We start from the raw sequence: 27,035 nt of genomic DNA, 5'->3' as shown, positions 1-27,035 counted from the left end.
GAGGGGGGAAATTCAACCTAATTACTAGTAGCATCTTATTAGTAATAAGGTAAGAATTAAAACAATAACTACAATTTTTTGTTTTTGTCTACCAAAGCATCAGAGATTAGAAAACTATCTAGCTACAGAGAGTAGAATGAATTGGCAACCTTATGTTGTTGGTGGCAATATAAATTGGTTTAAACCTCAAAGTATTCTTAGAATATACATATATTCTTTAAAAAATTTTTATTTATTTGAGAGAGAGAAAGAGCAAGCACACGTACCAGCAAGGTCGGGGGGCCGGTGTGGTGGGAGCTGATGGAGAGGCAAACTCCATGCCGAGCAGGGAGCCCATCTCAGGACTCCAATCTAGGACTCTGAGATCGTGATCTGAGCAGAAGGCAGACACTTAACTGACTGAGAATCCCAGGCGCTCCTCTTATAATGTATATTAGAAGATATTTTTAAGCTCACATTCTTCACTCCAGCAACCCTCCCATTTCTGTCCTAAGAAAATAACTGGGATTTCATATTCAAGCATATTTATTACAGGACTATATGAGATTATTTATAGTCCCAAATTACAAGCACCTGAAATGCCCAAGAATAGTAAAATTATGCATTAAAAGATTTTTGTTAATATCTTCGAGAAATTAAATATAAACAGCTGGAGGGGCACTTGGGTGGCTCAGTGGGGTAAAGCCTCTGCCTTCAGCTCAGTTCATGATCCCAGGGTCCTTGGATCAAGCCCCACATCAGGCTCTCTGCTCAGTGGGGAGCCTGTTTCCTTCTCTCTCTCTCTGCCTACTTGTGATCTGTCATATAAATAAATAAAATTTTTGAAAATATATATATATATAAGCAGCTGGAGGGGGTCGCCTGGCTGGCTCAGTTGGTGAAGCGTGCAGCTCTTTATCTCAGGGTTGTGAGTTCAAGCCACACATTGGTTGTGGATGTAGAGATTACTTAAAATAAAATCATAAAAAATAATTTTAAAAACTAGGATACAAAAAATGTGGTCCCATTTATGTTATATAAATACTTAAAAACAAGGCTGGAAGGGAATAATCTCTTAAATTTTGGTGTGTCTTCATGTTGTGGAATTACAGGTAAACATTTTGCATAATACTTGTCTCTATTTTCTAAGTTCTTTTACCAGTGAGCATGTATTTTACTTACGTTTTATAATCATAAGAAATGATTTCTAAGTCTTTTTAACCAGTGGGGGTTAGTATGCAAGTAAAGGTAAGAATATACTAATCCTCAAGTTATTTCTCAAATTTTCTAAAAGGAAATGGCTTTTCTGCTAGACAAAGCTACTACACTAAATAAAGACATCAGAACTGACTAAAATTATATCTGTTCATTGTGAAAACACTGGTGTTCTCATACTTACGTTGGCACTTATATGTAACCCTGGCAGTAATAGGGAAGTTAGTTTGTTAATACATCTTGGTAGATCATTTTTTAGAACATGAGGTCTATCTTGGAAAAATAATGAAAAGAGTGCTTTGTGGCAAAGAAGTTCTGGAACCAATGATCTAGGGTGCTAGGCATTTAGAGCCATAAAATAACTGAGTGACTCACTGACACCTTTGTCCATGTTCCACTGTAGACATATAGTTACTGAGAAACTTTGAAATAAGAGGAAGTATTGTCAGTTCTCTGGGTTTTGTAGCATAATCTGAATATTTCCTATGTGTTTTTATGTCCCCATCCCTCAAAATCTGCCTGAGTGAGATCAGATTATCAAGAAAGAATGGTTTTTTCCCTAGGTTTTTTGTTGTTGTTGTTGCCATTTTTTGTTTGGTAATTACATAAAGCAGCAGGAATTAAAGCTGAATTTAAGTGGAAATTTTTTAAATGTACAAAGCATAGAAAATACCTCTCAGTTTTGGAGTATTTTCATTGTCTTAGCCATACCGGTATCATTCACTAGCATCACTATTTTTAAAAAGATTTAGATTTTTGGGGCGCCTGGGTGGCTTGGTGGGTTAAGCCGCTGCCTTCGGCTCAGGTCATGATCTCAGGGTCCTGGGATCGAGCCCCGCATCGGGCTCTCTGCTCAGCAGGGAGCTTGCTTCCTCCTCTCTCTCTGCCTTCCTCTCTGCCTACTTGTGATCTCTCTCTGTTGAATAAATAAATAAAATCTTAAAAAAAAAAAGATTTAGATTTTTTTATTACTGTTTTCTTATTTGGGCCGGGGGTGGAGGGCCGTGCAGAGGGAGAGAAAGAATCTTACGCATGCTGCACACCCAGCATGGAGCCTGACAAAGGGCTTGATCTCACAACCCTGAGACCATGACCTGAGCCAAAATCAAGAGTCTCACACTTAAGGAACTGAGCCACCCAGGTGTCCCTAACATCATATTTGTCTATCAGGGGAAATATGTTTGGTTAGAAGGATGGCCTTTATTGCCTCTGTTCAAATCAAAGGGAGAGAAAAGGTGCCATAAGAAAGGGACAAATAGGGGAATAATGCTACCAAGGAAGAAGCAAATACTTTGTGGTTCTGGCTTCTCCAAGCTTGAAGGAATTCTATGCACAAATAAGCATAATATGAAAGAACCCTTTGTTCAAATGCTTTGCTTTTCTAAAAGGAATGGACTCCTGAGGCCTGCTTACTGGCTCACCTTGGAAAAGGATCCACTTATTTTATTTGGCAAGTACACAAGACAGATGCTCTCTTTAATGAGGTTAAACTTAAGGGTTCATGTGTGAGTTATTAGGAAAAATTTCAAACATACACAGAAACAGAATAATATAAAGACTCCCCATACCCATCATCCATTTTCAATAATTAGCAACTCATGGCCAATTTAGAAGCAAATCTCAGGATATAATTCTACCCATATATATTATGCTTTCATATGTATCTCTGAAAGATAAAGGGCTTTTTAAAAATGTGTTTAAAATGCCATTCTCTGGGGCACCTGGGTGGCTCAGGGTGTTAAGCCTCTGCCTTTCGCTCAGGTCATGATCCCAGGGTCCTGGGATCGAGCCCCGCATCAGGCTGTCTGCTCGGCGGGGAGCCTGCTTCCTCCTCTCTCTCTCTCACTCTCTCTCTCTCTCTGCCTGACTCTCTGCCTACTTGTGATCTTGGTCTGTCAAATAAATAAAATTATAAAAAAAAAATGCCATTCTCACTCTTCAAAGGAATTGCACAGCCAGAGGCGCCTGGGTGGGTCAGACGGTTGGCCGTCATGATCTCAGGGTTGGAGTCCCACATTGGGCTCCCTCTTCAGCAAGGATCCTGCTTCTCCCTCTGCCTGTTGCTCCCCCTGCCGTGTTCTAATAAATAAAGTCTTTAAAAAAAGAAAACCCACAACCAGTTTATTTTCATCAGATATCAAGGACATGTTCATATTCCCCCAGTTTTGTTTTTGAACACTTATGTTGCCCCACTTGTGATCTAGACAAGGTCCACATGTTGCGTTGAGCTCTTTTATTTGTTTATTTATTTATTAAAATTTAAAGTTGTTTTTTTTTTTTTTTTTTTTTGTCAGAGGGAGAGAGAGCGAACACAGGCAGACAGAATGGCAGGCAGAGGCAGAGGGAGAAGCAGACTCCCTGCCAAGCAAGGAGCCCGATGCGGGACTCAATCCCAGGATGCTGGGATCATGACCTGAGCCGAAGGCAGCTGCTTAACCAACTGAGCCACCCAGGTGTCCCTATTTATTTATTTTTTGTAAGGATTTTATTTACTTATTTGACGGACAGAGATCACAAGTAGGCAGAGAGGCAGGCAGAGAGAGAAGGAAGGCAGGCTCCCTGCTAAGCAGAGAGCCCCATGTGGGGCTCGATGCAGGGCTCTATCCCAGCACCCTGGGATCATGACCTGAGTTGAAGGCAAAGGTTCTAACCCACTGAGCCACCCAGGTGCCCCTCTCTTTAGGCTCTTTTAATCCATTGGTTTTTCCATCCTACTTTGATATTTCCTTGCAATTTATTTGTTGAAGAAACCAAGCTGTTTGACTTGTAGAATTTCCCACATTCTCAGTTTTGCTGATTGCATCCATGTAGTGTCATTTAGTATATTCTGTCCCCTGAATTGCCTGTAAACTGGTGGCTAGACTAGTAAGTTTCAAGATTTGGGTTCATTTTTTTTAGCAAGAATACTTCATTGGTGATGGTGGTGTACTTCCTATGGAGCATTATGAAGTAGTATTTTTGTTTTTCCTTAATGATTATAGTAGCTTTTGATAATGATTATCAGAGCCATTATTCATTGGGGTGCATCTGTGGTTTGGTTTTCTTTTAAGATTTTATTTATTGGGGCGCCTGGGTGGCTCAGTTGGTTGGATGACTGCTTTCAGCTCAGGTCATGATCCTGGAGTCCCGGGATCGAGTTCCGCATCGGGCTCCCAGCTCCATGGGGAGTCGGCTTCTCCCTCTGACCTTCTCCCTCCTTGCTCATGCTCTCTCTCACTGTCTCTCTCTCAAATAAATAAATAAAATCTTTTAAAAAAAAAAAAAAAAGATTTTATTTATTGGGTCCCTGGGTGGCTCAGTGGGTTAGGCCGCTGCCTTCAGCTCGGGTCATGATCTCAGGGTCCTAGGATCGAGTTCCGCATTGGGCTCTCTGCTCAGCAGGGAGCCTGCTTCCCTCTCTCTCTCTCTCTGCCTGCCTCTCCATCTACTTGTGATTTCTCTCTGTCAAATAAATAAATTAAATCTTTTTTTAAAAAAATTATTTTTTTATTTGACAGACAGCCACACAGAGATCACAAGTAGGCAGAAAGGCAGGCAGAGAGAAAGGGGTAAGCAGGGTCCCTGCTGAGCAGAGAGCCCGATGTGGGGCTCAATCCCAGGACCCTGGGATCATGACCCCGGCCGAAGGCAGAGGCTTCAACCCACTGAGCTACTCAGGTGCCCCTGCATTTGTGTTTTTTAAAGGTACTCCATTCGCTCTTTCAAGTTTAGTTACTTATAAGATTGCTTTGGTTTCCTCAGTGCCCTTCTAGTAATTGAATTTACAAAATGCTTGATTCTCTCCATGAACTCTAGGAGAGCACATGTACAGAGGATTTTCTCGAAATATTTTGCTCTTTGAAGAGGTAAAGGAGGAGATATCACAAGAAGCCTTTAAGGAAGAGGGGAAGATATAAAGGCCACCAGAATACCTTCTTTGGGAAAACAGTAGGGAAAGAGTCTCTTTAAAAGCCTGCTATTACGACTACCGGGCAGTTGTGATGAATGGGCAGGGAACATGATCTTAAAGTTGGCTAAATTGGAAAAAACTGATGGAAAGAGAGTTTTAAAATCTATCACTTGGTTCTTAAACCATAACTTCTAACTTTCTTGAGACTACATTAGGAGAATGTTCTTTCCCCCTTACCAAAAACTCCCATTTTGAGTTTTACAGGCTGAGAAGGGAAGCCTGCTTTAGTCCCCTACCTGCACTGAGACCCTCACTTATTATGTCAACCAGAGTCATCTAGATAGTTTGGAACGTGTTCAAGTTTGCCTTCGGAGTTTTGATGTTGTCTTAAAGTTTTAATTTCAGAGATCCAGGTCCTCAAGAGCTAGTGCCTCGGAAAGAAGTAGTTTCCTATTAGGCGGCCTTATGATGAAGGTCCTATTGCAGATTGTTCTCTGTGCCACATAAAACAAAATCTTATAACTGTTTCTACTTACGTTTCCCCTGGGATGGTAAAGTAACCTGTCTTTTTCTCTCTCTGTCCTCAGGAGCCAATGAAGTGCTTCTGGTGGTCGGGGGCTTCGGAAGCCAGCAGTCTCCCATTGATGTGGTAGAGAAATATGACCCCAAGACCCAGGAGTGGAGCTTTTTGCCAGTAAGCAGTAGGAGAACCAGTCATGGGGAAAGAGTAAATGTCCTCAGTCCCTGACTCGAGATTCTAACTAATCCAGCCCTGCAGGTAGCAAAGTCTAGTAACCGCATGATGCTCTTCATAATGGCGTCATGCACATAGTGGGTTCTAGATCAGTCTGTCAGTAGTTACCGACCATTTAGGTAGGAGATCAGACTTCAGAACTATGAAAGGCCCTGTGTCAAATTAAACTTTCCTGGCCCACCACTATTGGGGCACCTTCCTGAGCTCTCTGTGTAACTCTCAGCATGCTCTATTATGCTCTCTTAAACTGAACTCAATGTTAAATTATATTACATTGAGCTAGTGTTTACTTGAAGTCTTTGTTATCTTTCTCCCTCAATATGTCTCTTTTTAGTGCTGGATGAACAATAATAATTCTGAGAAAACATGGGAAAAAATTTTTTTAAGATTATTTATTTGGGAGCAAGAGGAGTCAAGTCAGGGCGGGGGCAGAGGGAAAAGGAGGAGGAGAAAAGCAGATTCCCCACTGAAGTAGGAGCCCAACTTGGGGCTTGATCCCACCACCCTGAGATTATGACCTGAGCCAAAATCAAGAGTCAGACGAGCTCAACCAACTGAGCCACCCAGGTACCCCACAAAACATGGAAATCTTTTAATCTACCCTCCTAACTTTTAGGATCGCTGGCCCTTTGATCAGCAGTTTGGGGATACTTTTCTGCCTTATAGAAGGATATAAAGGATATATAGTTCTTTAGCCCTGGAATAGATAGTAGATTAGAAAGGAATCAGATGCTGGATAATGGGAAGACATTAAACTTTTTGGAAACCTTGGAAAGAGGCAAATGTTCAGAAGGGTTGCATCTTGAAAAGCATCGTAACAAGCAAGAGGGTGTTCATTCAGTAGACAGTGGAGACCACATGAGGGTGAACCCCTTTCTTAGAAAGGGTTTATGGTGACAAGTGAAGGAGAGGAATGTAGATAAAAATAGGAAGGTTGGCAAAAAGTAAAGTCTAAGACTTGCATGCCTAAAATGATCTGTATCTCTTCTCTCCTAAACCCATAGAGTATCACTCGTAAGAGACGTTATGTGGCCTCCGTGTCCCTGCATGACCGGATCTATGTAATTGGTGGCTATGATGGTCGTTCCCGCCTCAGTTCAGTGGAATGCCTTGACTACACAGCAGATGAGGATGGGGTCTGGTATTCCGTAGCCCCTATGAATGTCCGACGAGGCCTCGCTGGAGCCACCACCCTCGGAGGTATGCTTGGTGTGCAGGGCATTGTTTCCATTCTGTTGTGGCTGGATCAGTGTTCCTACCTCTCCTGTTAGCTGGCAGGAGTGTGAAATGTGCAAGATACTGGTAAGGATAAATATTCCTTTTTGCTTTTGGAAATAGTAATGTTACCAAAGCTTTTCAGGATTAATGGATATTTCAGCACTGACAACAGAGTTGGTAAATCAAGTTCCATGTGCTGAGTGGAGAATTGGTCCTAGTTGTATTTTTGCAAACTCGAGCCAGTCTTTGAGGATTCCATCTGACCCCATTCTTTGTAGGTGTCCTTTTTTTTTTTTCTTAGATTTTATTTATTTATTTATTAGAGAGAGTACACAAGTGGGGAGAGGGACAGTGGGGGAAACAGACTCCCTGCTGAGCAGGGACCACCCCCCCCAATCTCAGGGCTTGATCCCAGGACCCTGAGATCATGACCTGAACCAAAGTTAGACACTTAACCAACTGAAATGCCCAGATACCCGTAGATGTCTTTTTTTTTTTTTTTTTTTTAAGATTTATTATTTTAGAGAGAGTACGGGCACATACTAGCAGGGGTGTGGTAGGGGGTAGGAGCAGAGGGTTAGGATCTCCAGCAGACTCCCTGCTGAGCACAGACCCTGACGTGGGGCCCAATCCCACAGTCCTCCTGAGATCATGACCTGAGCCAAAATCAAGAGTCAAGTGCCCAAGTGACTGAGCCACCCAGGCACCCCATCTTTACAGATGTCTTTTTTTTTTTTTAAGATTTTATTTATTTATTTGACAGAGAGAGAGATCACAAGCAGGCAGAGAGGCAGGCAGAGAGAGGAGGAAGCAGGCTCCCTTGTGAGCAGAGAGTCCGATGCAGGGCTCAATTCCAGGACCCTGAGATCATGACCTGAGCTGAAGGCAGAGGCTTTAACCCACTGAGACACCCAGGCGCCCCTCTTTTCAGATGTCTTAACTGTGATGTCTTCCTTCCTTATCTATAAGAATTGACATACCCATGAAAAACACTTTGTTTTTGTTCCCAAACATTTGAAGTACTTGTGGGGAATTTATAAAGAGAGGAGTTATTAGAAATCTCTCATCTTCTAATAGTCTATGATTCATTCATTCTGAGCAGATATGATCTATGTGTCCGGAGGCTTTGACGGAAGCAGGCGTCATACCAGTATGGAGCGATATGACCCAAACATTGACCAGTGGAGCATGCTAGGAGATATGCAGACAGCCCGGGAGGGTGCTGGACTAGTTGTGGCCAGCGGAGTGATCTACTGCCTAGGTATTCAGTCTGGGAGGCAGTAATGGGAGGGAACTTAATGGGTGGCAACTTCTAGGTGGGGATCCCTTTTTTTTTTTTTTCTTTTTTTTTTTAAGATTTTATTTATTTATTTGACAGAGAGAGAGATCACAAATAGGCAGAGAGACAGACAGAGAGAGAGATGAGGAGAAGCAGGCTCCCTGCTGAGCAGAGAGCCCTATGTGGGACTCGATCCCAGGCCCCTGGGATCATGACCTGAGCCGAAGGTAGAGGCTCAACCCACTGAGCCACCCAGGTGCCCCAAGGTGGGGATCCCTTTTTAATAAAATAAAGTTCATAGACTTTTTCAACTAAAATCCTAGTCTATCCTCATATCTTTTCTCTTAGCTGGGACTTTTTTGTGGAAGCAGAAATTAGGTTACTGTCAGATTTCTCTCTGGATTATTGAAACTCTTAAGGACTGAAATTAAAAGAACTAGTTGAAATACCCAAGAGAAAGGCAGCCTGGGAATGGGCATGAGGATTTCCCATTCTTTCCGAAATGCTCTCTGCTTTTTCAGGAGGATATGATGGCCTGAATATCTTAAATTCAGTTGAGAAATATGATCCCCACACAGGACACTGGACTAATGTTACACCAATGGCCACCAAACGCTCTGGTAAGACCAGTCATATCTAAGGGAAAGGACAGTAGACCATGCTGACAAATCTTTACATTATGCAGTGGTGCTACAGTCAGAAATGAGAGATCAACAAATCAGAGTTGAAGTTCTTTCTTCACTGTACACTTAAGAGTAAAAGGAGTGAGGTTCTGTTCTCCTCTTTGCCTATCTTATCACTATCTTTATTATCCCTATATAGGGATAATAAAGACACTGTGTAGTGATAATAAAGACAACTAGATAATTCTAGGTCTGTCTGGCCCTAGTCCACATCCCTCAACTACCTTAGAGTTTAGCTAGCCATCAGTGATCATGTTTTTTTAGAATTCTGATCCTAAGGCTAGTAGTATTCACTTGCTATGCCTTTTTTTCCCCCAGGTGCAGGAGTAGCCCTGCTGAATGACCATATTTATGTGGTAGGGGGATTTGATGGTACAGCCCACCTTTCTTCTGTGGAAGCATACAACATTCGCACCGATTCCTGGACAACTGTCACTAGTATGACCACTCCACGATGCTATGTAGGGGCCACGGTGCTTCGAGGGAGACTTTATGCTATTGCAGGGTAAGGATTTGGAAGCCAGACTAAAGTCGTCATGCATCCAGGACCAAGTGATCCAATCCAAATCCTTGGATCAAGACAGACTTTAGGTTGGGGGAGATCTCTCCAGTGGCAGCCTTTAATGTAGGACTGTATGGAAAGGAAGAGAAAGTTTATTTTCTTCTTTTGCTTCTTCCCCACTCAGATATGATGGGAATTCCCTGCTGAGTAGCATTGAGTGCTATGACCCTATCATCGACAACTGGGAAGTAGTGACATCCATGGGAACCCAGCGCTGTGATGCTGGCGTGTGTGTTCTTCGTGAGAAGTGACCACTGTTGGAGCACCATCCAGAGCTAGTGACCAGTCCAAGGGGGACAGTTTATGGGAGAGTCAAGGATCCTTTCCAGAATATCTATTTCTCACTGTGTGCACAGGATGATTACAAGCACCAGCGCAGTGATGATTGTACTTACTAGACACACACTCCGCCTTGCACTGGTAGTTGTCCCTGAGGAGGGTGGGTAACAGACACTCAAGGGAAGACCGTGCACACCGAATGGATCTGAGAGGCCAGATCACCTCCCCTTCTGGTGTAGAGAGTACTCTCGTGTGCTCAGGAGAATCTGTGTCTGTTGTGCCTCATGTATTGCAGAGAAGGACGGTGAGTGTGACCTACTAGATGTGGGCAGTATCCAGCGTGTAGATGATTGGGAGGATACGAACTTGAGTAAGCTGGGTAAAACCCAAGTCTTGTTTTCCAAGAATATCTTTCCTAGTCTACAGTAGCTAGGGGCAACACAATTCCATTCCGGAGAATAACAAAGGGAAAAGCCCCCTGTCAAAATCTGGAGGGCTTGGGGAGAGACCTGGCACTCCCTTAAGGGACCGGGTTGGTATATCAGGACTGGGTTTAGAGTAAGGGAAGTCAATGGAATTTAATGGAATGTGAATGAACCTAGAACACCACTGAAGTATAACCTGGAAGACTTACAAGGGTGTATTATTGGAAGGATCTTTTTATTTCCCCATGGTCTTTCTGAACTAGAATGGTGTGCATCTTGGCACTGGAGACTGACAGAATAAGAGTGAACAAATGTTGGGGTGAACAGATAGGGAATAAATGTGGGAGTTCGGTATGCCTGGGAACAAACTAGAAGTACCTGTGATTTTACAATCGTCTTATTTCCTGCCAGGGCTTGCCTATCCATGGCATGGTTTGCCCTGAGGGGGTGAGACACTCTTTCTGTGTTGAATCAAATACTACTACACTATTATACTTCGTTACTATTTATTTGAGGATTTGAGCAGCATACAAATGCAGCTGCCCGATTACAGCCCCGTTTCTTTTAAGGGCACACTCCTGCTGAGGAGTGCTTTTTTACTGCTGTGTTTGGTACAATGAGTGCTTTTCCTACTAGAAGGTTCCCTCACCTGTCCTTAGAGTGGATTTTACTCATCCCAGGACAGAATAATCAAGAACAACCAAAATCCTTTTGTTAGTTCCAGTACTTGGTATCGCCATTTCTGAGCCACCATGCAAGGCTCCCCTGTGTTTTGGAGTGAAATTCTTGATTTTGTGGGTATTGGGAGTATTGGGGATGTGATAACCTAAACAAGGATGCACTTTCCCTTTATTCCAAAATTTCATTTTGTCCTCTTCCCCTGAGTTGTATTGACCTCAAGAGTTCATTTCCTTTGTATTTTTTTAAGAAAATATTAAAAATCAGTTGTCTCAAATGCCTGTAAGAGAGTTTATGGCTAACCAGCACTGTCTTGCAGATATTTGGGGGGAGCAGGCGATCAGCTGTATGTCCTTTCTCTTCTTCCCATTCATGTTAGCCAAGTAGCTCTTCTGTGTTTCTCTGTTAGACATGGGTAAGAGGTAGCCTATCCCTTTATCCTTGTGGGTAAAATATTTATATAAAAATGGCATAGGTATCGACTCCTCTCACACTTGGAGTTTACATGAAAGCCAAACAGAATAAAGAGGACTCAATTTTGAGCTCATTTAGTACATACCCTCTTGACTTGAGGATTTTATTCACTCTTCGCTTAGAGTTATGTCACGTGACGTAAACAGCTATCCGGAAGGCCTGTCCTGCAACACTGCACAAAAAATCCTGATATTTCCAGAGAAAAGGGAAGGGGGAGCCAAAGAGGAAGTTATTTTCTGTAAAGGAGCCTGCCAACCTTTCCTCAGCAGATGGATTGCGCCTGCTGATCAGACCACAGCTATGAAACATGTGACTCCTCCTATCAGGAAGAGATCCAGGGGAGGCAGGGAAGTGAGGGGGTAAAGAACCGATGGCTATCTTTACTGCTGACTTTTGTGAGTTTCAGACCAAATTCCCAAATCATTCATATATGGCATCCATAACTGAATATTCTGCAGAAACTGAAACTCTTTGCTCTCTTTCCACTCCTCCCAGTCTTACAAGCTTTGCTCATGCATGTACAGAGATACCCCTAATTTAGGGGTGGTTCTTGTTTTTCTAGCTCTCTTAGATGGCAGCCAGCCACTTAGTTATCCTGTCTCAGAAATCTATCATTTATCTTGTATCACCCCTATTACAATACAGACATCCAGTTCATTTCTAGATTACATGATTTTATCTTTTAAAGTTCCAAATACATTCCTATATATGTATTCCCTCTGCTACTGCATAGTTCAGACCTATATCTCTTGCCCAGACTCCTGGAATAATAGCCTCTTGATAGTTTTACTTATACTCTTCCAGTCTAGAACCCCTCCATTTTGTCATCAGTGATCTTCCTAAAGTACAACTAGGATCATTACAATACCTAACATACAGCAAATTTTCAGAGAATATCAAAATTATTCCTAGCCCAAAATTCTATTGATTCGCATTGCCCATATTACAAAGATCAAATTCCGGGGGCGCCTGGGTGGCTCAGTGGGTTAAAGCCTCTGCCTTTGGCTCAGGTCATGATCCTCAGGGTCCTGGGATCGAGTCTGCATTGGGCGCTCTGCTCAGCAGGGAGCCTGCTTCCCCATCTCTCTCTGCCTGCTTGTGATCTGTCAAAAAATAAATAAAATCTTAAAAAAAAAATTCAAATTCCTTCACGTGACTTTAGACCCATGGTGCTCTGGGCCTGCTCTACCATTCTGATCTTACTTCCCTCTACTATTCTTTCTTCCCGTAGGTATAGGTAGTTCAGTGAACTACTAACCATTCTTACATTTGTTCTCAACTGTTCAGGTATTCTGTTCTTCTATCTGAAATAATCTTTAAAAAAAAAAAATCCTAGTCACATTCAGATGCCTTATTCAAATGTCACCTAGGAAAAGCCTTTCTGACTCTCCAGGTGAGGATTATTCCCTAATCCTGGCTTCCATTTACTTTGTTCCCATAGTAGTCTTTATCACATATCATTAGTTTGGAGTATGACTTCCTGTTTAGACTATGTTCTCAAATATAGGGTCCCTATTACCATTGTATTGTCAGGGTGTAATTATATTACAGAACGACTCACTAAATGTTGAATTACTGAAGGACAAAGAGGAAGAAGAAAAACATGCAGATGGTGGTGGTAGGTAGTAGATTAGATGTTACCTAAAATCAATAGCTTAGTTCCTTCATATTCTCCTTCCCTTGACATTTCAGGATATCCATGGCCTAATGCACTAAAACGGGGGGGGCAAGCTAGAGAGCTAATCAAATGGAAGAGGAAAGTATAGTATAATGACCAAGAGCAGTGGCTTTTTCTGATCTTTACCTTTCTCAGTTCTGCACTGAGAGTAATTAGTGACAACCCCATAAGGAAATTGTGATAATTCAATAGATTGGTTTCTAAAGCGTATCAACACGGTGTTTTGCCACATAGTAAACAGTATGATCAGAACAAAGACCAGCAATTAAAGCTTCGAAGCATCTTTTTCCAACACCAAAAAGGTACATGTCCCTCTAAATAGTCTCTTACTGAATGAACTAATGTGGATAAGACTTGCTGATGGGTAGTGTGACCCGGATTCCCTTCACATCGCCTCCAGAAACATCCCCATTCGTTCCTAGGACTAAATTTAAATTTCAGTAAACAAAGATTTGGTCAACTTTAGTGAATTACCTATCCGGGTTTCACTCAATAATAAGGGAAGGCCGGTGACCAGGTGAGTATGAAGAGGATTTGTCACGTCCCAGGAAGTAGGTGACCCTGTCACAAAGCCAGCGGACACCTCACCACTCAGGTTAAGCGATGAATGGGGCGCTTGCGCAGTAGAATCCAGGGCGAGGGCAGCGGACGCCTGCGCAGAGCGGGAGTGGCCGCACGCTCCCCGCCCCGTCTCGCAAAGCCGCGCCAGCGCAGTTCCGAAAGATCCCGCAGAGACAGCGCCTGCGCGGCCGTGGCCGAGGGAGCGGTGGCGGTAGCGGCGATGGAACCAGCCGAGCCGCTGAACGACTTAGTGTCAGCCGAGGGCCGAAACCGGAAGGCGGTGCTGTGCCAACGCTGTGGCTCCCGGGTGCTGCAGCCAGGAACCGCTCTCTTCTCCCGCCGACAGGTAGGGAGGCAGGTTGGAGGCCGCTCACACCCGCACGTCTTCACAGGGGCCGCGGCGGCTGGAGTCCCGGTCCCCGCGCGCGTTTCCGGAGACCGCGCCCCTAGTCGCGGCCCGGCTCCGCCCGAGGCTGTCCGCGCCGGAGTTGCGGCAGGAGCGCAGCCCGGGGCCGGTCTCCCGGGACGACCGACTCCGGGCCCCAGCCCAGCGCTAGGTGTGGACGCTGCTGCTCCGCGTGCCGTGCGGTGTGGTGCGGGGCTGAGCCGAGCTCGCCGGCTTCCGAGGGCCCGGCGCTCCGGGACACACGCTGCCAAGCGGCCCGAGGGCGCCCGGTGTACCGGCACTCTCGGCCCGCACCGCGCCGCACCGCCGCTCTTCCTGACGTCGGGCGGCCTCTCCGCTCCAGGGGAGCTCCCGAAACAACTTCAGTGTGGGGAATGTGGCAGATGCCTCCCGTGACCTACACGCTTTACCAGGGTACTGGGTGGAACGCAAGTTTCCCAGGCGAATCCTGTTTCAGGTGGGATGGACACCTCAAGTCAGTTTTTTTGTTTTTGTTTTTTATTTTATTTATTTATCGGGGGGGTGTATAGAGAGCGAGCACAGGCAGACAGAATGGCAGGCAGAGGCAGAGGGAGAAGCAGGCTCCCTGCTGAGCAAGGAGCCCGATGTGGGACTCGATCCCAGGACGCTGGGATCATGACCTGAGCCGAAGGCAGCTGCTTAACCAACTGAGCCACCCAGGCGTCCCTCAAGTCAGTTTTGAAGGAAGATTTAATTTCTGTTTTAATCTTTTCTTCAAGTTACCAATTGTAAACTCTTCATACTGCCATCACCCCCCAAAGGGGAACGCTGAAAACAGTTTTTGTATTTTGGTAAATTTTTATTGAGGTGTAACATACCCACAGGAAAGTGCAAAGTATAATCTCATTCCAGCTCATTCTGTCACTCAGAATTGTTCCTAAAAATATGCTCTACCCTCATGACCTAACGCACTGGGAGTTAGGTATCAACATAAGAATGGGGGGGGGGCACACTCAGTCTATAACTGGGTGATACTGGCAGCTAGTACTGAGAAACCAGAAATGCTGCCAAGCATCCTGCAAAGCCTAAGACACCAATCTCCCTCCACCTGGCCCCACAACAAAGAATTCTCCATCCCAGAATGTCATTAGTACCAAGATTGAGAAACCATTTCCTAAAGACTACAAAGCTCATTCACTTGTGTAATCCCAGTTGAGTTTACGAAATCATTACCAACAATCGTGGTCGTTTGTACCACTAGCCTGTGAGGTCCTGTATCTTACCCACCTGCGTATCTCCTACTCTTAAGACTGGGCACATAGGGGCACTTGGATGGCTCAGTGGGTTAAGCCTCTGCCTTCCGATCAGGTCATAATCTCAGGGTCCTGGGACTGAGCCCCACATCAGGCGCTCTGCTCAGCCGGGTGCCTCCTTCCCCCTCTTTCTCTGTCTGCCTCTCTGCCTACTTGTGATTTCTCTCTCTGTCAAATAAATAAATAAAATCTTCAAAGAAAAAAAAAGAAACACTGTGCACATAAGATAATAGATAATTGGATTTAAATAAATTAGTGAACAAAAGCTATTAGCCCAGTGTAAATAATGAGTTGGCAGGGAGAGTATGCCACTGTTGGTGCAGCATATGTTCTTTGTAAGTCCTATTACTTTTGGGTTTGTTTTAAGATCTTATCTATTTTTTTAATATTTTATTTACTGTTTTATTTTACTTATTTATTTGGTGCACTCTGTATTCTTTGTAAGTCCTTTAACTGTTTAAGATTTTATTTATTTTGGGCGCCTGAGTGGCTCAGTGCGTTAAGCCTCTGCCTTCTGCTCAGAGTCCTGGGATCGAGGCCCACATTGGGCTCTCTGCTCAGTGGGGAGCCCGCACCCCCCCCCACTGTCTCTCTGACTACTTGTGATCTTTCTCTATCAAATAAATAAAATCTTTTTTTTATCTTTTTTTTTTAAGATTTTATTAATTTATTTGGAGGGCAGAAAGCAAGCACAAGCAGGGGGAGCAGGGGGCAGAGGGAGAAGCAGGCGCCCTGCTGTACAAGGAGCCTGCCGTGGGGCTCGATCCAGGACCCTAGGACCACAACCCGAGCTGAAGGCAGCCGCTTAACCAACTGAGGCACCCAGGTGCCCCTATAACTGGTTCGGTTTTACATATAAAATGTTCATACCCTTGAATTTGGTACTTCTTGAAATCTTATCTAAAGTTGATGACAGAGGAAATTATAATGAAGCTGAACAGAGGTGGAGGGAACAGCAGTGTGATGTTTCGCTGTTGTTAGAGGAAGTATGGTATGTTTGAAGAACTAAAACTTGGCCAGAACACAGGATGTAATAAACTGGCAAGAAATGAGGCCAGATGGAGTTGAGGGGATTGGAATAGAGGAGGTGAGGGAGCTCTGGGGAGGACTCATCCCCTTGCCGGGTAGAAGCCCATCAGTGAGGGTAGGATGTGGAATCAAAAAGTTTCCTTTTTGGAAACTAAGCCAGGTGCCAGTCAGCTGTGGATACTACAGAGTGATGAGGCCACCTCAGATGACCGTGACAGGTCACCAAATGGCAGAAACCTTAAAAAGGAGCAAAGGTGGATGTGAGGATGTAGGAGTAATGATTTGGAAGCAAGAAGAGCACTGGTTCCCATTCCCCATCCAGAAGTAGGAGGAGTGTCAGAGAATGGGCAGCACCCAGGAGTCAGTGGCGCTGTCCTCGACCAAGAGCCTTATTTCTTTGAAGACAAAGAGAAAAGGGAAACACTCACCAAAGTTTGAGAAGGTAGGAAAGAGTGATGATGTTATAAGAGAAGAGGGTGATTTCCCTTGTTCCATTTTTGGGGGGCGGGAGATTGATGGCAGAAGTGGGCAGTGGAAGATTAACTCAGAGAGAGGAGTTACAGAGCGGTGTCTGGTGAAGAATATGAGAGCAGAGGACCTGAGAGCGCACCGAAGAGCACTTTCTTCTGAGGCAAAACACATCCTTAATCCACGACCCAGCCAGTACACTGTGGGACCTGTATCCTGGGGAAATGAAAACCTATGTTCACACAAAAACCTGTACATGGACCGTCTATTGCTCCTTTACTCATAATACCCCCCAACTGGAAACAGCCCAGGTGTCCTTCAACAGAGGAATGACTAAAGAGACTGGTCAGCCATCCGTTGGAGTGAACTACAGTGGAGTGACCTATTACGCATACAACTTGGACGCATCTCCAGGGAATTCTGCTGAGTGAAAAAAGCCAGTCCCCAAATATTACATACTATATGATTCCATTTCTGTGCCGCTTTTGAGTTTTAGAAATGGAGAGCAGGCGAGTGATTGCCAGGGTTAGGAACGGGGGGCTGGGGGCTTTGGTAAGTCTGGTTAAAAAGGTGACGAGAAGGATCCTCCTGCTGGTGTCTTGACTGTGGTGGCGGAGAAACGAACTTACCCAGGGTAAAATTGACAGAACTCTATATACACACATTTCGCACAGAAAGGAGTCCAAGTAAACTGGGGACATCTGAATGAAAGCAGCAGAGTGTATCCATGTTGATGTCCTGGTTGTGATTTTATACTCTGGTTTTGCAAAATATTACCATCTGGGGAAACTATATTACCAAAAAGAGGGTACATGGAATTTCTGTATTGTTTCTTAAATAGAAATAGTATATATGTCTTTGTATTATTTATTCACTACATGTGAACCTATAATTACCTTAATAAAACTTTAAAACTGATTAAACATTTTAAAAACCAGGACATTAGGCTAAGTGAAATAAGCTAGTCACAAAAAGAACTACTGTATGATCCCACTCTTACAAGGTACCAAGGGTAGTCAGATTCACAGAGACAAAAAGCACAGCGGTGGTTGCCATGGACTGGAAAATGGGGAGTTGGTGTTTAATGGGTACCAAGTGCCAGTTCGGGGACATGAAAAAATTCTAGAGATGGATGGGGTGATGGTTACAATAACAACATATATGATATTTAATGCCACTAAACCACACACTAAAACATGACTTAAACAGTAAGTTTTAGAGGCACCTGGATGGTTCAGTTGGTTGAGCTCTGAGCGTCTGACTCTTGATTTGGGCTCAGGTCATGATCTCAAGGTCCTGGGAAACCCCATCCCCAACCCCCATCAGCCTCCACGCTCAACAGGGAGCCTGCTTGAAGATTCTCTTTGTCCCTCTTCCCCATTCTCCTGCTCACGCTTGGTCTCTCTTTCTCTCTGAAATAAATACAGACTTTTTTAAAATTGCTAAGTTTTATGGTATGTATATATAGTTGATCACAAAAAATTAGGAATTAGAATGGAACATGCATCTCAACTATGTTAGGCAATATTCTGGTTCTCTGTTGCTACGTAACAAAACCACCCAAGACTGGTGACTTAAATTATTAACATTTATTTTGCCTTACAGTTTGGGGAGTTGACTGAGCCTAGCTAGACGGTTCTCATTTGGGGTCTTTCATTTGCAGTCAGAAGGGTCATCTGAAACGCTCCCTCCCTCACGTGGAGGCCTGTGGCCTGGGAAGACTCACACACCTAAGCACTGGGACAGGTTCCAGGGGCCTCTCTCCCCATGGGGTCCTCAGAAGCTGCAGTTCTTACATAGAAGCTGAAGGCTCCCAGAGCAAGTGTTCCCACAGAAACTGCCAAAAGCAGCCTGGCCTTTTCTAAGCTAGCCTGTCACCTCCCTCACACTTGACTTAATCAGAACTGGCACAGCGGGCCGCCCATGCTCAGGGAGAGAGGCATAGACTCCACCTCCTGGTGGAAGGATTGTCAAAGAATTTGTGCACGTTTTAAAACCACCACAAATGCAGAAGGGATAAAATTTCAAAAAAGTTACCAGAAGTTTACTCTGTATTGTAACAGTTTTTATTTTCATCTATATTGTAGCATGCTTGCCAAGTTTTCTACCATGAGAATGGATTTTTACAAAGAGAAAGAATTTTTAAAAGAGTACTTACCTGGGTACCTGGGTGTACCTGGGTGGTACCTGGGTGGCTCAGTGGGTTAAGCCTCTGCCTTCGGCTCAAGTCATGATCCCAGGGTCCAGGGATCAAGCCCCGAAATGGGCTCTCTGCTCAGTAGGGAGCCTGCTTCCCTTCCTCTCTCTGCCTGCCTCTCTGCCTACTTGTGATCTCTGTCTGCCAAATAAATAAAATCTTAAAAATTAATGAAATGAAAGGGTACTTAAACAGTTTTTTTTTCCCTTTTCAAAGACTTGCCTGCTGCTCCCCCTGCTTGTGCTCTTCTCTCTCTCTCTCTCTCTTTTTTTTTTTTTTTTAGATTTTATTTTTATTTATTTGGCAGACAGAGATCACAATTAGGCAGAGAGGCAGGCAGAGAGGGGGGGAGAAGCAGGCTCCCTGCCAAGCAGGGAGCCCAGTGCAGGGCTCGATCCCAGGACCCTGGGATCATGACCTGAGCTGAAGACAGAGGCTTTAATCCACTGAGCCACCCAGGTGCCCCTCTCTCTTTTAAAAAGGATTTTATTTATTTGGGAGATAGAGCACACGAGCAGAGAGAAGGGCAGAAGGAGAGAGACAAGCAGACTGATCAGGGAGCCTGAGGTGGGGCTCGATCCCAGAATCCTGGGATCATCACCTGAGCCAAAGGTAGACTCTTAACTGAGGTGTCCAGGCTCCCCTGTGAGCACTTCTTGAAAAAGCAAAAGGAGTTCTGCTGATACTCTCACTTCCTGAGGTGGGACATTCTACATCTCTTTGAAGAGGTGGTCCAGGATTAGGGTACTGGCTAGGGTCTTGAGCAGCTAACCCACCTGGTCAGGGAGGGAACTGGCGACTTTGGCCCCCAACCAGCTGAGTTAGCAGCCTCAAATTATATAGTAATATCTTGATTTCCACCCCAGTGGTCTGTCTAGAAGGCCTAATTGTATTCCAAATGTTAGATCCCAGAACTTGACCCTGCAGTAGCCCTGAGCTCTGCAGAGAATGGGTTGGGATCCACACAGATACGTATACAACGTACACATAAACAAGTCTAGTCTTGTGGATCTGACTTACAGGATTTAAATAAAAATGGGAATGTTGAGAAAGAAAGGGAACAGGACCCAGTTTGACTCCTTGAATGAATGATTAATAGTATTTCCTTTAAAATCTCTACTCAAAAGAGGGGAGCCTGTGTGGCTCAATCATTAAGCATCTGCTTTTGGCTCATGGTCATGATCCCAGGGTCCTGGGTTCAAACCCCACATCAGGCTTCCTGCGGGAAGCCTGCTTCTCCCTCTCTCATTCCCCCTGCTTCTCTATTCCCTCTCTCACTGTGTCTGTCTCTGTCAAATAAATAAAATCTTTTTTAAGAAAATTTTTTTTTAAATCACTACTTGGGGGTACCTGGGCGGCTCAGTGGGTTAAAACCTCTGCCTTCAGCTCAGGTCATGGTCCCAGGGTCTGGGATCGAGCCCCGCATTGGGCTCTCTGCTTGGCAGGGAACCTGCTTCCTCTTCCCTCCCTGCCTGCCTCTCTGCCTACTTGTGATCTTTGTCTGTCAAATAAATAAATAAAATCTTAAAAAAAAAAAAAAGAAATAAGAAATTAAAAAATCACTACTCAAAAGGGACTGCAGAGGTGTTTGGGATTATAAAAAAAAAAAAAAAAAGACAGTGGGAGGGAAGCTGGTGCTCCTTTGTTAGACACTTTTTAAACTAACGTTTAAACAGTCTTTGATTTTTCTCCCCTTCAAGTTTCACTGGCCTTCTGTTTAGTTAAGATGTTGCTTTCATACCTACACTAAAGGCCAGAAATACTTGTAGGGAAGTTTAGGCCCACAGAGAGCTAGAGCTAGGATTGGAACCCAGGTTTCCCCGTCCCTGAATTTTTATTCCTCTTCGCTTCTGCCTGTTCCCATTTTCACTTAGGGTAAAACAAAGCATTGGGGACTCATTTAACCATCAGATGAGGTGAAAAGGGCAACTGGAATGACAATGTAAGAGGAGGAGGGACTCTCCTATTTTGTGACATCCTCAAATGCTGTATCAGGTGACACACCTCTAGGGTAGTGCACAGATACCTGTGCTCATAAGCCAAGTGCTTGGAAGATGGGGAGTAGAAATGTTCTGGATCCGTGCTCCCTCCTCCTTTCAGTGCTCCCTCCTCTCCATTAGGGACAGCCACTGGCCAGAATCTGGTCCAGACTTCAGAGGTACAAACTCCAGGGTATTGAATACAGACCAGGAGCTCTGTGGTTCCCTAACTATAGCGTTCGGAAGAGGCTTGTTCATCTGGCCCAAAGCATTTGCCTCTTTTGGACTAATGTAAGTGCAGTTTGTTGTTGTTGTTGTTTTTTAATTTAAAAAAATGTTTTTTGCTTTTATTCTGCTTGCTAATGTCAGACTAGCTCACTGAGGCCATCCTGCTCGAGTTTGGGGATGCAGTAGAACTGTACCCTGGGGTGGAAAATGAGTACACTGGCAGCAGCCATAATGATGAGGGGCAGAGGGGTAACAAGCTTTGCTGGCATTGTGTCTTCGTGTACGCTGGGGCAGCTAAAGCTGTATAAAGTAACCATAGGGAAAAAATTAAAGGGTGTGTATGTGCGTGAAGCTTTGTCCTAATGATCAGGAAGGCATGTTGATTAATGGGTTCAAAGATCCTTGGGATGATATTCCAAATTCTAGAACTAGATTTTCCTTTTTAGTGCTCTTTTTGTAAGATAAATCCAGCATATACATAACACTATTAGAATATAGCAAAGCCAGATATCCTGTATTTATTCTTTTGATAAATATTTGAGTTCCTGCTCTGTATCCATTATTATTCTGGGCACCGGGGTTATAATAGTGAACGGGAAAGGTGAGTTCCTTGCTTTCCTGGGGCCTACATTCTAGTGGAGGGAGACCCATGATCAATAGCTAAGCCAATAAATTAGTAATTTCAGAGAATGATATGCAATAAAGAAGTAGTGGCATAAGGAAGCTTTTGGGGGTGACAAATAGAGTTGTCATCTTGCTGGTAATGGTTTATTAGTATTTGCATGGGCCAAAATGAATCAAATTATACACTTCAAGTATGTGCCATGTATGTTTCAATTATACCTCAGGAAAGGTATTTTTAAAAATAAAATACAGTGGGCAGTATGGGAAGCTACCTGAGATTGTTTGGTCAGAGAAGGCCTCCTTGAAGAGGTTGTATTTGAGCTGAATATCATGGAGCCAGCCTTGCCAAGATCGGAGGGCAGAGCACACTCACCCATTCTGCAGAAGGTAAGGCAAGGCAAGAAGGCCAGTGTGGCTGGCCTAGATGGAGGTTAAGAACAGGCAGGGCCTTACAGACCACGGTGAGGACAGCAGTAAAGCCACATGACAGCAGCACATTACATCTTTCATGTGTCTTAAGAAATCCAGGCATGGACTAGAGGCAACAGAAGAGCCACCCAACATCCTGGTCCATAACTTAGTGATTGGGCTGCTCGTTTCGTTTTCATTCCAAGAAACTGCCAGGGAGCATGTGAAGTATCAGCAGAATGGGGTGATGATGGGCCTGGGCCAATCAGCTTGCGAATTGCTTGTGTTCTCTTCCACTGCAGCTTTTCCTTCCCTCCATGAGAAAGAAGCCCGCTCTGGCTGACGGCAGCAATCCTGATGGCGATCTCCTCCAGGAGCACTGGCTGGTTGATGACATGTTCATCTTTGAGAACGTGGGCTTCACCAAGGACGTGGGCAACATCAAGTTCCTGGTGTGTGCAGACTGTGAAATCGGACCAATTGGCTGGCATTGCCTGGATGACAAGAACAGTTTCTATGTGGCCTTGGAACGGGTTTCCCATGAGTAACTGAGGGGAGGGGGACACAGCTCCAGCCGCGACTATAAAAGCTACTCCCCTCGAGAACCGGCATGTAAGCTGGTGTACTTGCTCTGGCGCCGCCTTCTCTGTACTGATGTAAATGATGAGTATCGACATGTCCAGCTGAACATGCATAGGGCTGACCCCGCTTCCTTAAAGCCTCAAGTGCATGCCTCCTACGTAGCTCACTTTGCAGCCCAACATCTCCTGATCTCCCTTTTCCCCCAGATGCAGGACACTGGAACATGTCCACAAATCTCTCATCCCTGTGTCATCCTGCCTGGGCTCCCTGACCCTGGACTCCCTTGTTTCTTGCTCTGTAAGAGCAACTTCCAGCCTTTCAGCCAAGATGACACCTGACAGCTGATGCTCGTGCTAATAGTTGAAATGCCACCTTTTTGTCTCATTCAAGAAAGCATACAAGTGTCTGAGAGTGACTTTGTCGTATGACTAACTTTATCTACAGTAATTTATTCTTTTTAAAAGTGTAGCATTTACAGACTTTGGAATTTAAGCTACTACTAAGAAACACATTACTTTGGACACACCTGTAATACCATGTTCTAGAGCCGAGCCTCTAGGTGGATAGTGACTTTATATTGTGAAGATGAATATATCCCTCTTTCCCTTCAAATCTTGCCGTGATTTCTCTTTACATGATAGCCTGTAAGTTGAGATTTTCAACCCTATCTGGTAGCCAATCCAAGGAAAACTCAGCCCTGGCTCCGAAACAGAGTGGAGAATGCAGGATATAGGAGGGACAGACCCTTGCCACATTGTATGTGACTTTGCAGGTTTGTCTTATCTGTGCGGGTAACTCTTCCTTTAGGAAAGACTTCTCTGATGGATAGAGTCATCACTTACTGAACCTACCAGGCATGCTCATCGTGGTTTTGGTTCACTTAGAATCCTTGTACCAACCCAGAACACAGACTTTCTGTCCAGATGCCACTATCTCTATAGCTGTGGGGACTGCTCTAACAGTTCGAGGTTAGCAGACTGATTCACCCTTCAGTATGATCGTCACTGGTTCTGTCATTTCTCTTCTGAAATAACATCTTAGGAATTTCTGTGACCCGGTCTCAGGTGTCTTCGCATAAGCCCTACATCTAAGATTGAGGAGACCCTAGAATTGAAATAAGGACTAAACAGAAACCTTACAATCTACAGCCCCTCCTTCTATATCTGTTCTCTGCTTGCTTCTGCCTTCTTTCTCTCGAGAACTTTTCTAAGGGCTCCCCAACTAAAAAGTGTGGGCCTTGGGCACGGTTTTGCAACCAACATATCTAGAAAGGTGGCTTCCTTCCCCAGTCATAGCCTCAGTGAGCTCTAGTTGAAAATGAGAGAACTGTTCTCTAGACAGTCAAATGTCCGTGATTTTTGCAGAAAAACAACTGTGAGAATTATCCACTCAGGTCAGAAGGAACAAAACCAAGTAGATGCCTCTAGGGGCACATGGCCCCTTCAATCACAAGCCAAAACCTAAGCAAAGCTTTTTTTTTTTTTTTAGATTAGATTTTTGACTTCTCTTTCCTTTTTTAATCACAGAAATAGCACGTGTTCACTGAAGATAAACACAAAAATGGGTATAAACATTTTTTTAATCCACATTTCCACCATCCAGAGATTGCTTCTGGTAGTGTGGTGAAACTCCGGTTCTCAGTGTTTTTCTAAATGTATATATAAACATGTATGATTTTTAAAAATAAATACAGTGTCATACTGTGCTCTTTTACGACTTGCTTTTTCCATTTGACAAAATAATGACTTCCCATGTTAACAGATAACCATCCATGAATACCCTTGTTTTTAGCATTCCATTATATTTGTCTTATCATTTATTTAAACAATCTACTATTAGATTGTCTCCAGTTTCTTATAAACAATGTGATGTAATGTGTGACTTTATAGTTAAATCTGAATACACATTCGTAATTTTTTCCTACATTATTAGAAGTAAAATATGCACGTTTTCATGGATTGACACATATTCTTCAGAAACAGCTGTGCAAACCCACCCTCCTCCAGCAGCGTAGATGAGCACCCATTTCTCTGAAACCTTCCTAACACTGGGTATTTATTATCGTTGAAAGAATATTTTGCCACTTTAATAGAAAAAGTATCTCCTTGTTTTAATTTGCATTTATTTTATGTTTAATTAAATTTTTATATATTTTCTGGTCATTTGTATTTTTTTCTAGAGAATTGCCAAATATTGTTGCCCGAAGAGCCAAAAATATCAAGTTGTTATTCTGCCTTTGCAATTTAATTGGAAATAAAGGCATTTAAACAGTAGAAATTAGATTCCTGTATGTCCTTGGGGAAAATACGCAATTTGAAAAAGCAGAGGAAAGCGAAAACCTGAACCTTAGGGTTTCTCTTGAGGTCTGTCAACTAATTAATTAATCGTTTAGTGTCCCTGTAAAATGAGGATGTCACCTCTTTGTTCCCCTTATGCATAATAGGCCCTCATTGGCTCTCAGGAAAAGACTCATGAAATCATTAACTGCTTTGTCACAGATAGAAGTGACCCGTGAGTATAGAAACCCGCTGCTAGGAGTACAGAAACCAGCAGCTCCTGTTAGGGAGAGCAATTGATTTTTCCAAGGCCTAATTGTTTCTGCAAAACTCTTTTAACACAGAGTCAAAGACGGACAGGGGTGTAATGACATTTTCCATATCATTACTGTGCCATGTGTGAACCTACTCAGGTAACTTCTAAGTGTAACCTCGGTTCCTGATCATGGTAGATGGGTAATTTTGGATGACCATCCCACTGAGGGCAACTAGAAAGGCTGGACAAAGTATTTTAAAAATCCAGAGGCATCAGAGAGCTGACATATGTTTGAAGAATTACTGGACCAGTACCACTGAGAAGATAGTGGCCCTGAGAACCTGGCTCAGTACTACAGGCCACTCTTCCGTTAGGGGCATTTGCAATGTGGAGAGGGGCAGGTCAGAGGCTGGTGGGTGACTGTGAAAGCCTTCCAGAAGTAGGGGTCTGGGCCTGTCAGGGGGTGGTATACTTGGTAAATGTTTCTCACATTGGGTCGAGGCTCTCAGTCCTTTACACCCCAAGAATAGGGGTGAGCCAGAAGTAGGAAATAGGCTCACTCAGGAGATTGCATCTAGGCTTCCAATGATACCAGTCCTTGAAAATCAGATTAAGTTGATCCCAAAGTAGTGATTTCCCCAAACCATTGGCATAAGCAGACAAAAACTCTCTCTGGAGGAAAAAATGTCATCACCCTAAACTGACTTGTTTCTACAGTAATTTTGCTAATACAATATCCTGAATACAATAAAATGGAACCAAGCATATGAGACAAGATATTAAGAAAACCAGTGAAACAGGAGACCGTGGAAAGGAGCCCACAGGAGCCACAGATGGTGGAGCTATCAAACACAGACTATGAAATAACTGCTTACTCTGTTCAAGGAGATAAACAAATTTAGAGAATTTGAACAGATACCTGGACATGTGAAAAAAATACAAATTCTAGAATTTCAAAAAATCCAATAACCAAAATAATTCAGTGGAAGTTGGTTTTGTTTTTTAAGATTTTTATTTAAGAGAGAGAAGGAGCAGAGGGAGCGGGAGGAGCAGACTTCCCGATGAGCACAGAGCCCTGGTGTGGAGCTCAGCCCCAGGACCCCGGGATCATGACCTGAGTTGAAGGCAGATGTTAACAGACTGAGCCACCCAGCCATTCCTACAATGAATTATATTTATGATGCAGTGAATAATAGTGGGTTAGAGGTCAGGTACAGCACTGTTGTTGTTTTCCCAATGCTTTTTGATAAAGACAATGAAAACTTGTGGTACAGAATCGTGCACAGAGTGCATCTATGTGGTCATGACCACATCTAAGGCTTCACAGGGTAAGAAAATAAAGGTGTTAACTTCAGTATTGTCAATCTTTCCATTGTGACCAAGGTGTTCTTGTGTTCAGAGAATTAAATTCCTGGAATATGTCAAAATGTGTCTAAATGTCAGAATTTAAGGTCAAGAGAAGTATCCACCCAGTTCACTTCAAATCTATTGAAACTTAGAACTCACTTAGCCTTGTATAGAAACAATGTTATCCACGATGAGTAATTAGTAGCCAGTGACACAAAACTCTGTGTACCCAAAGCACGGTGTTACAATCAGTGGTTCTAATTTTTGCACATCAGGAACAAGTTGTC

At 43.8% G+C, this 27,035-nt stretch overlaps 2 protein-coding genes across 5 annotated transcripts in view; both read left to right on the top strand.

Moving 5' to 3' along the window:
• Nucleotides 1–11,238, top strand: part of KLHL12 (kelch like family member 12) — a 30,915-nt gene extending 19,677 nt beyond the window's left edge. For 2 of the 4 annotated variants that reach the window (XM_082702042.1, XM_082702044.1), the window contains exons 7-12: nucleotides 5,671–5,777; nucleotides 6,842–7,037; nucleotides 8,158–8,316; nucleotides 8,856–8,954; nucleotides 9,336–9,522; nucleotides 9,704–11,238. In XM_082702042.1, coding sequence (XP_082558168.1) covers nucleotides 5,671–5,777; nucleotides 6,842–7,037; nucleotides 8,158–8,316; nucleotides 8,856–8,954; nucleotides 9,336–9,522; nucleotides 9,704–9,830 — 875 coding nt within the window. In that variant the 3' untranslated portion in view covers nucleotides 9,831–11,238. The remainder of the gene's footprint in view (nucleotides 1–5,670; nucleotides 5,778–6,841; nucleotides 7,038–8,157; nucleotides 8,317–8,855; nucleotides 8,955–9,335; nucleotides 9,523–9,703) is intronic. The other 2 variants (XM_082702043.1, XM_082702045.1) reach the window with 1 other exon arrangement.
• Nucleotides 11,239–13,720: 2,482 nt separating this feature from the next.
• RABIF (RAB interacting factor) lies at nucleotides 13,721–25,146 on the top strand (the record flags this gene model as incomplete). The annotated part of the gene is made up of 2 exons (XM_082702080.1): nucleotides 13,721–14,020; nucleotides 22,590–25,146. 2 exons carry the CDS (start codon nucleotides 13,721–13,723, stop codon nucleotides 22,833–22,835), a joined length of 546 nt encoding a protein of 181 aa, XP_082558206.1. The 3' UTR covers nucleotides 22,836–25,146.
• Nucleotides 25,147–27,035: the final 1,889 nt, after the last annotated feature.

The sequence above is a fragment of the Mustela nivalis genome (assembly GCF_964662115.1).
Source record: "Mustela nivalis genome assembly, chromosome: 16".
Classification (NCBI taxonomy): Eukaryota; Metazoa; Chordata; class Mammalia; order Carnivora; family Mustelidae; genus Mustela; species Mustela nivalis.
This window is presented reverse-complemented; position numbering and strand designations above follow the sequence as displayed.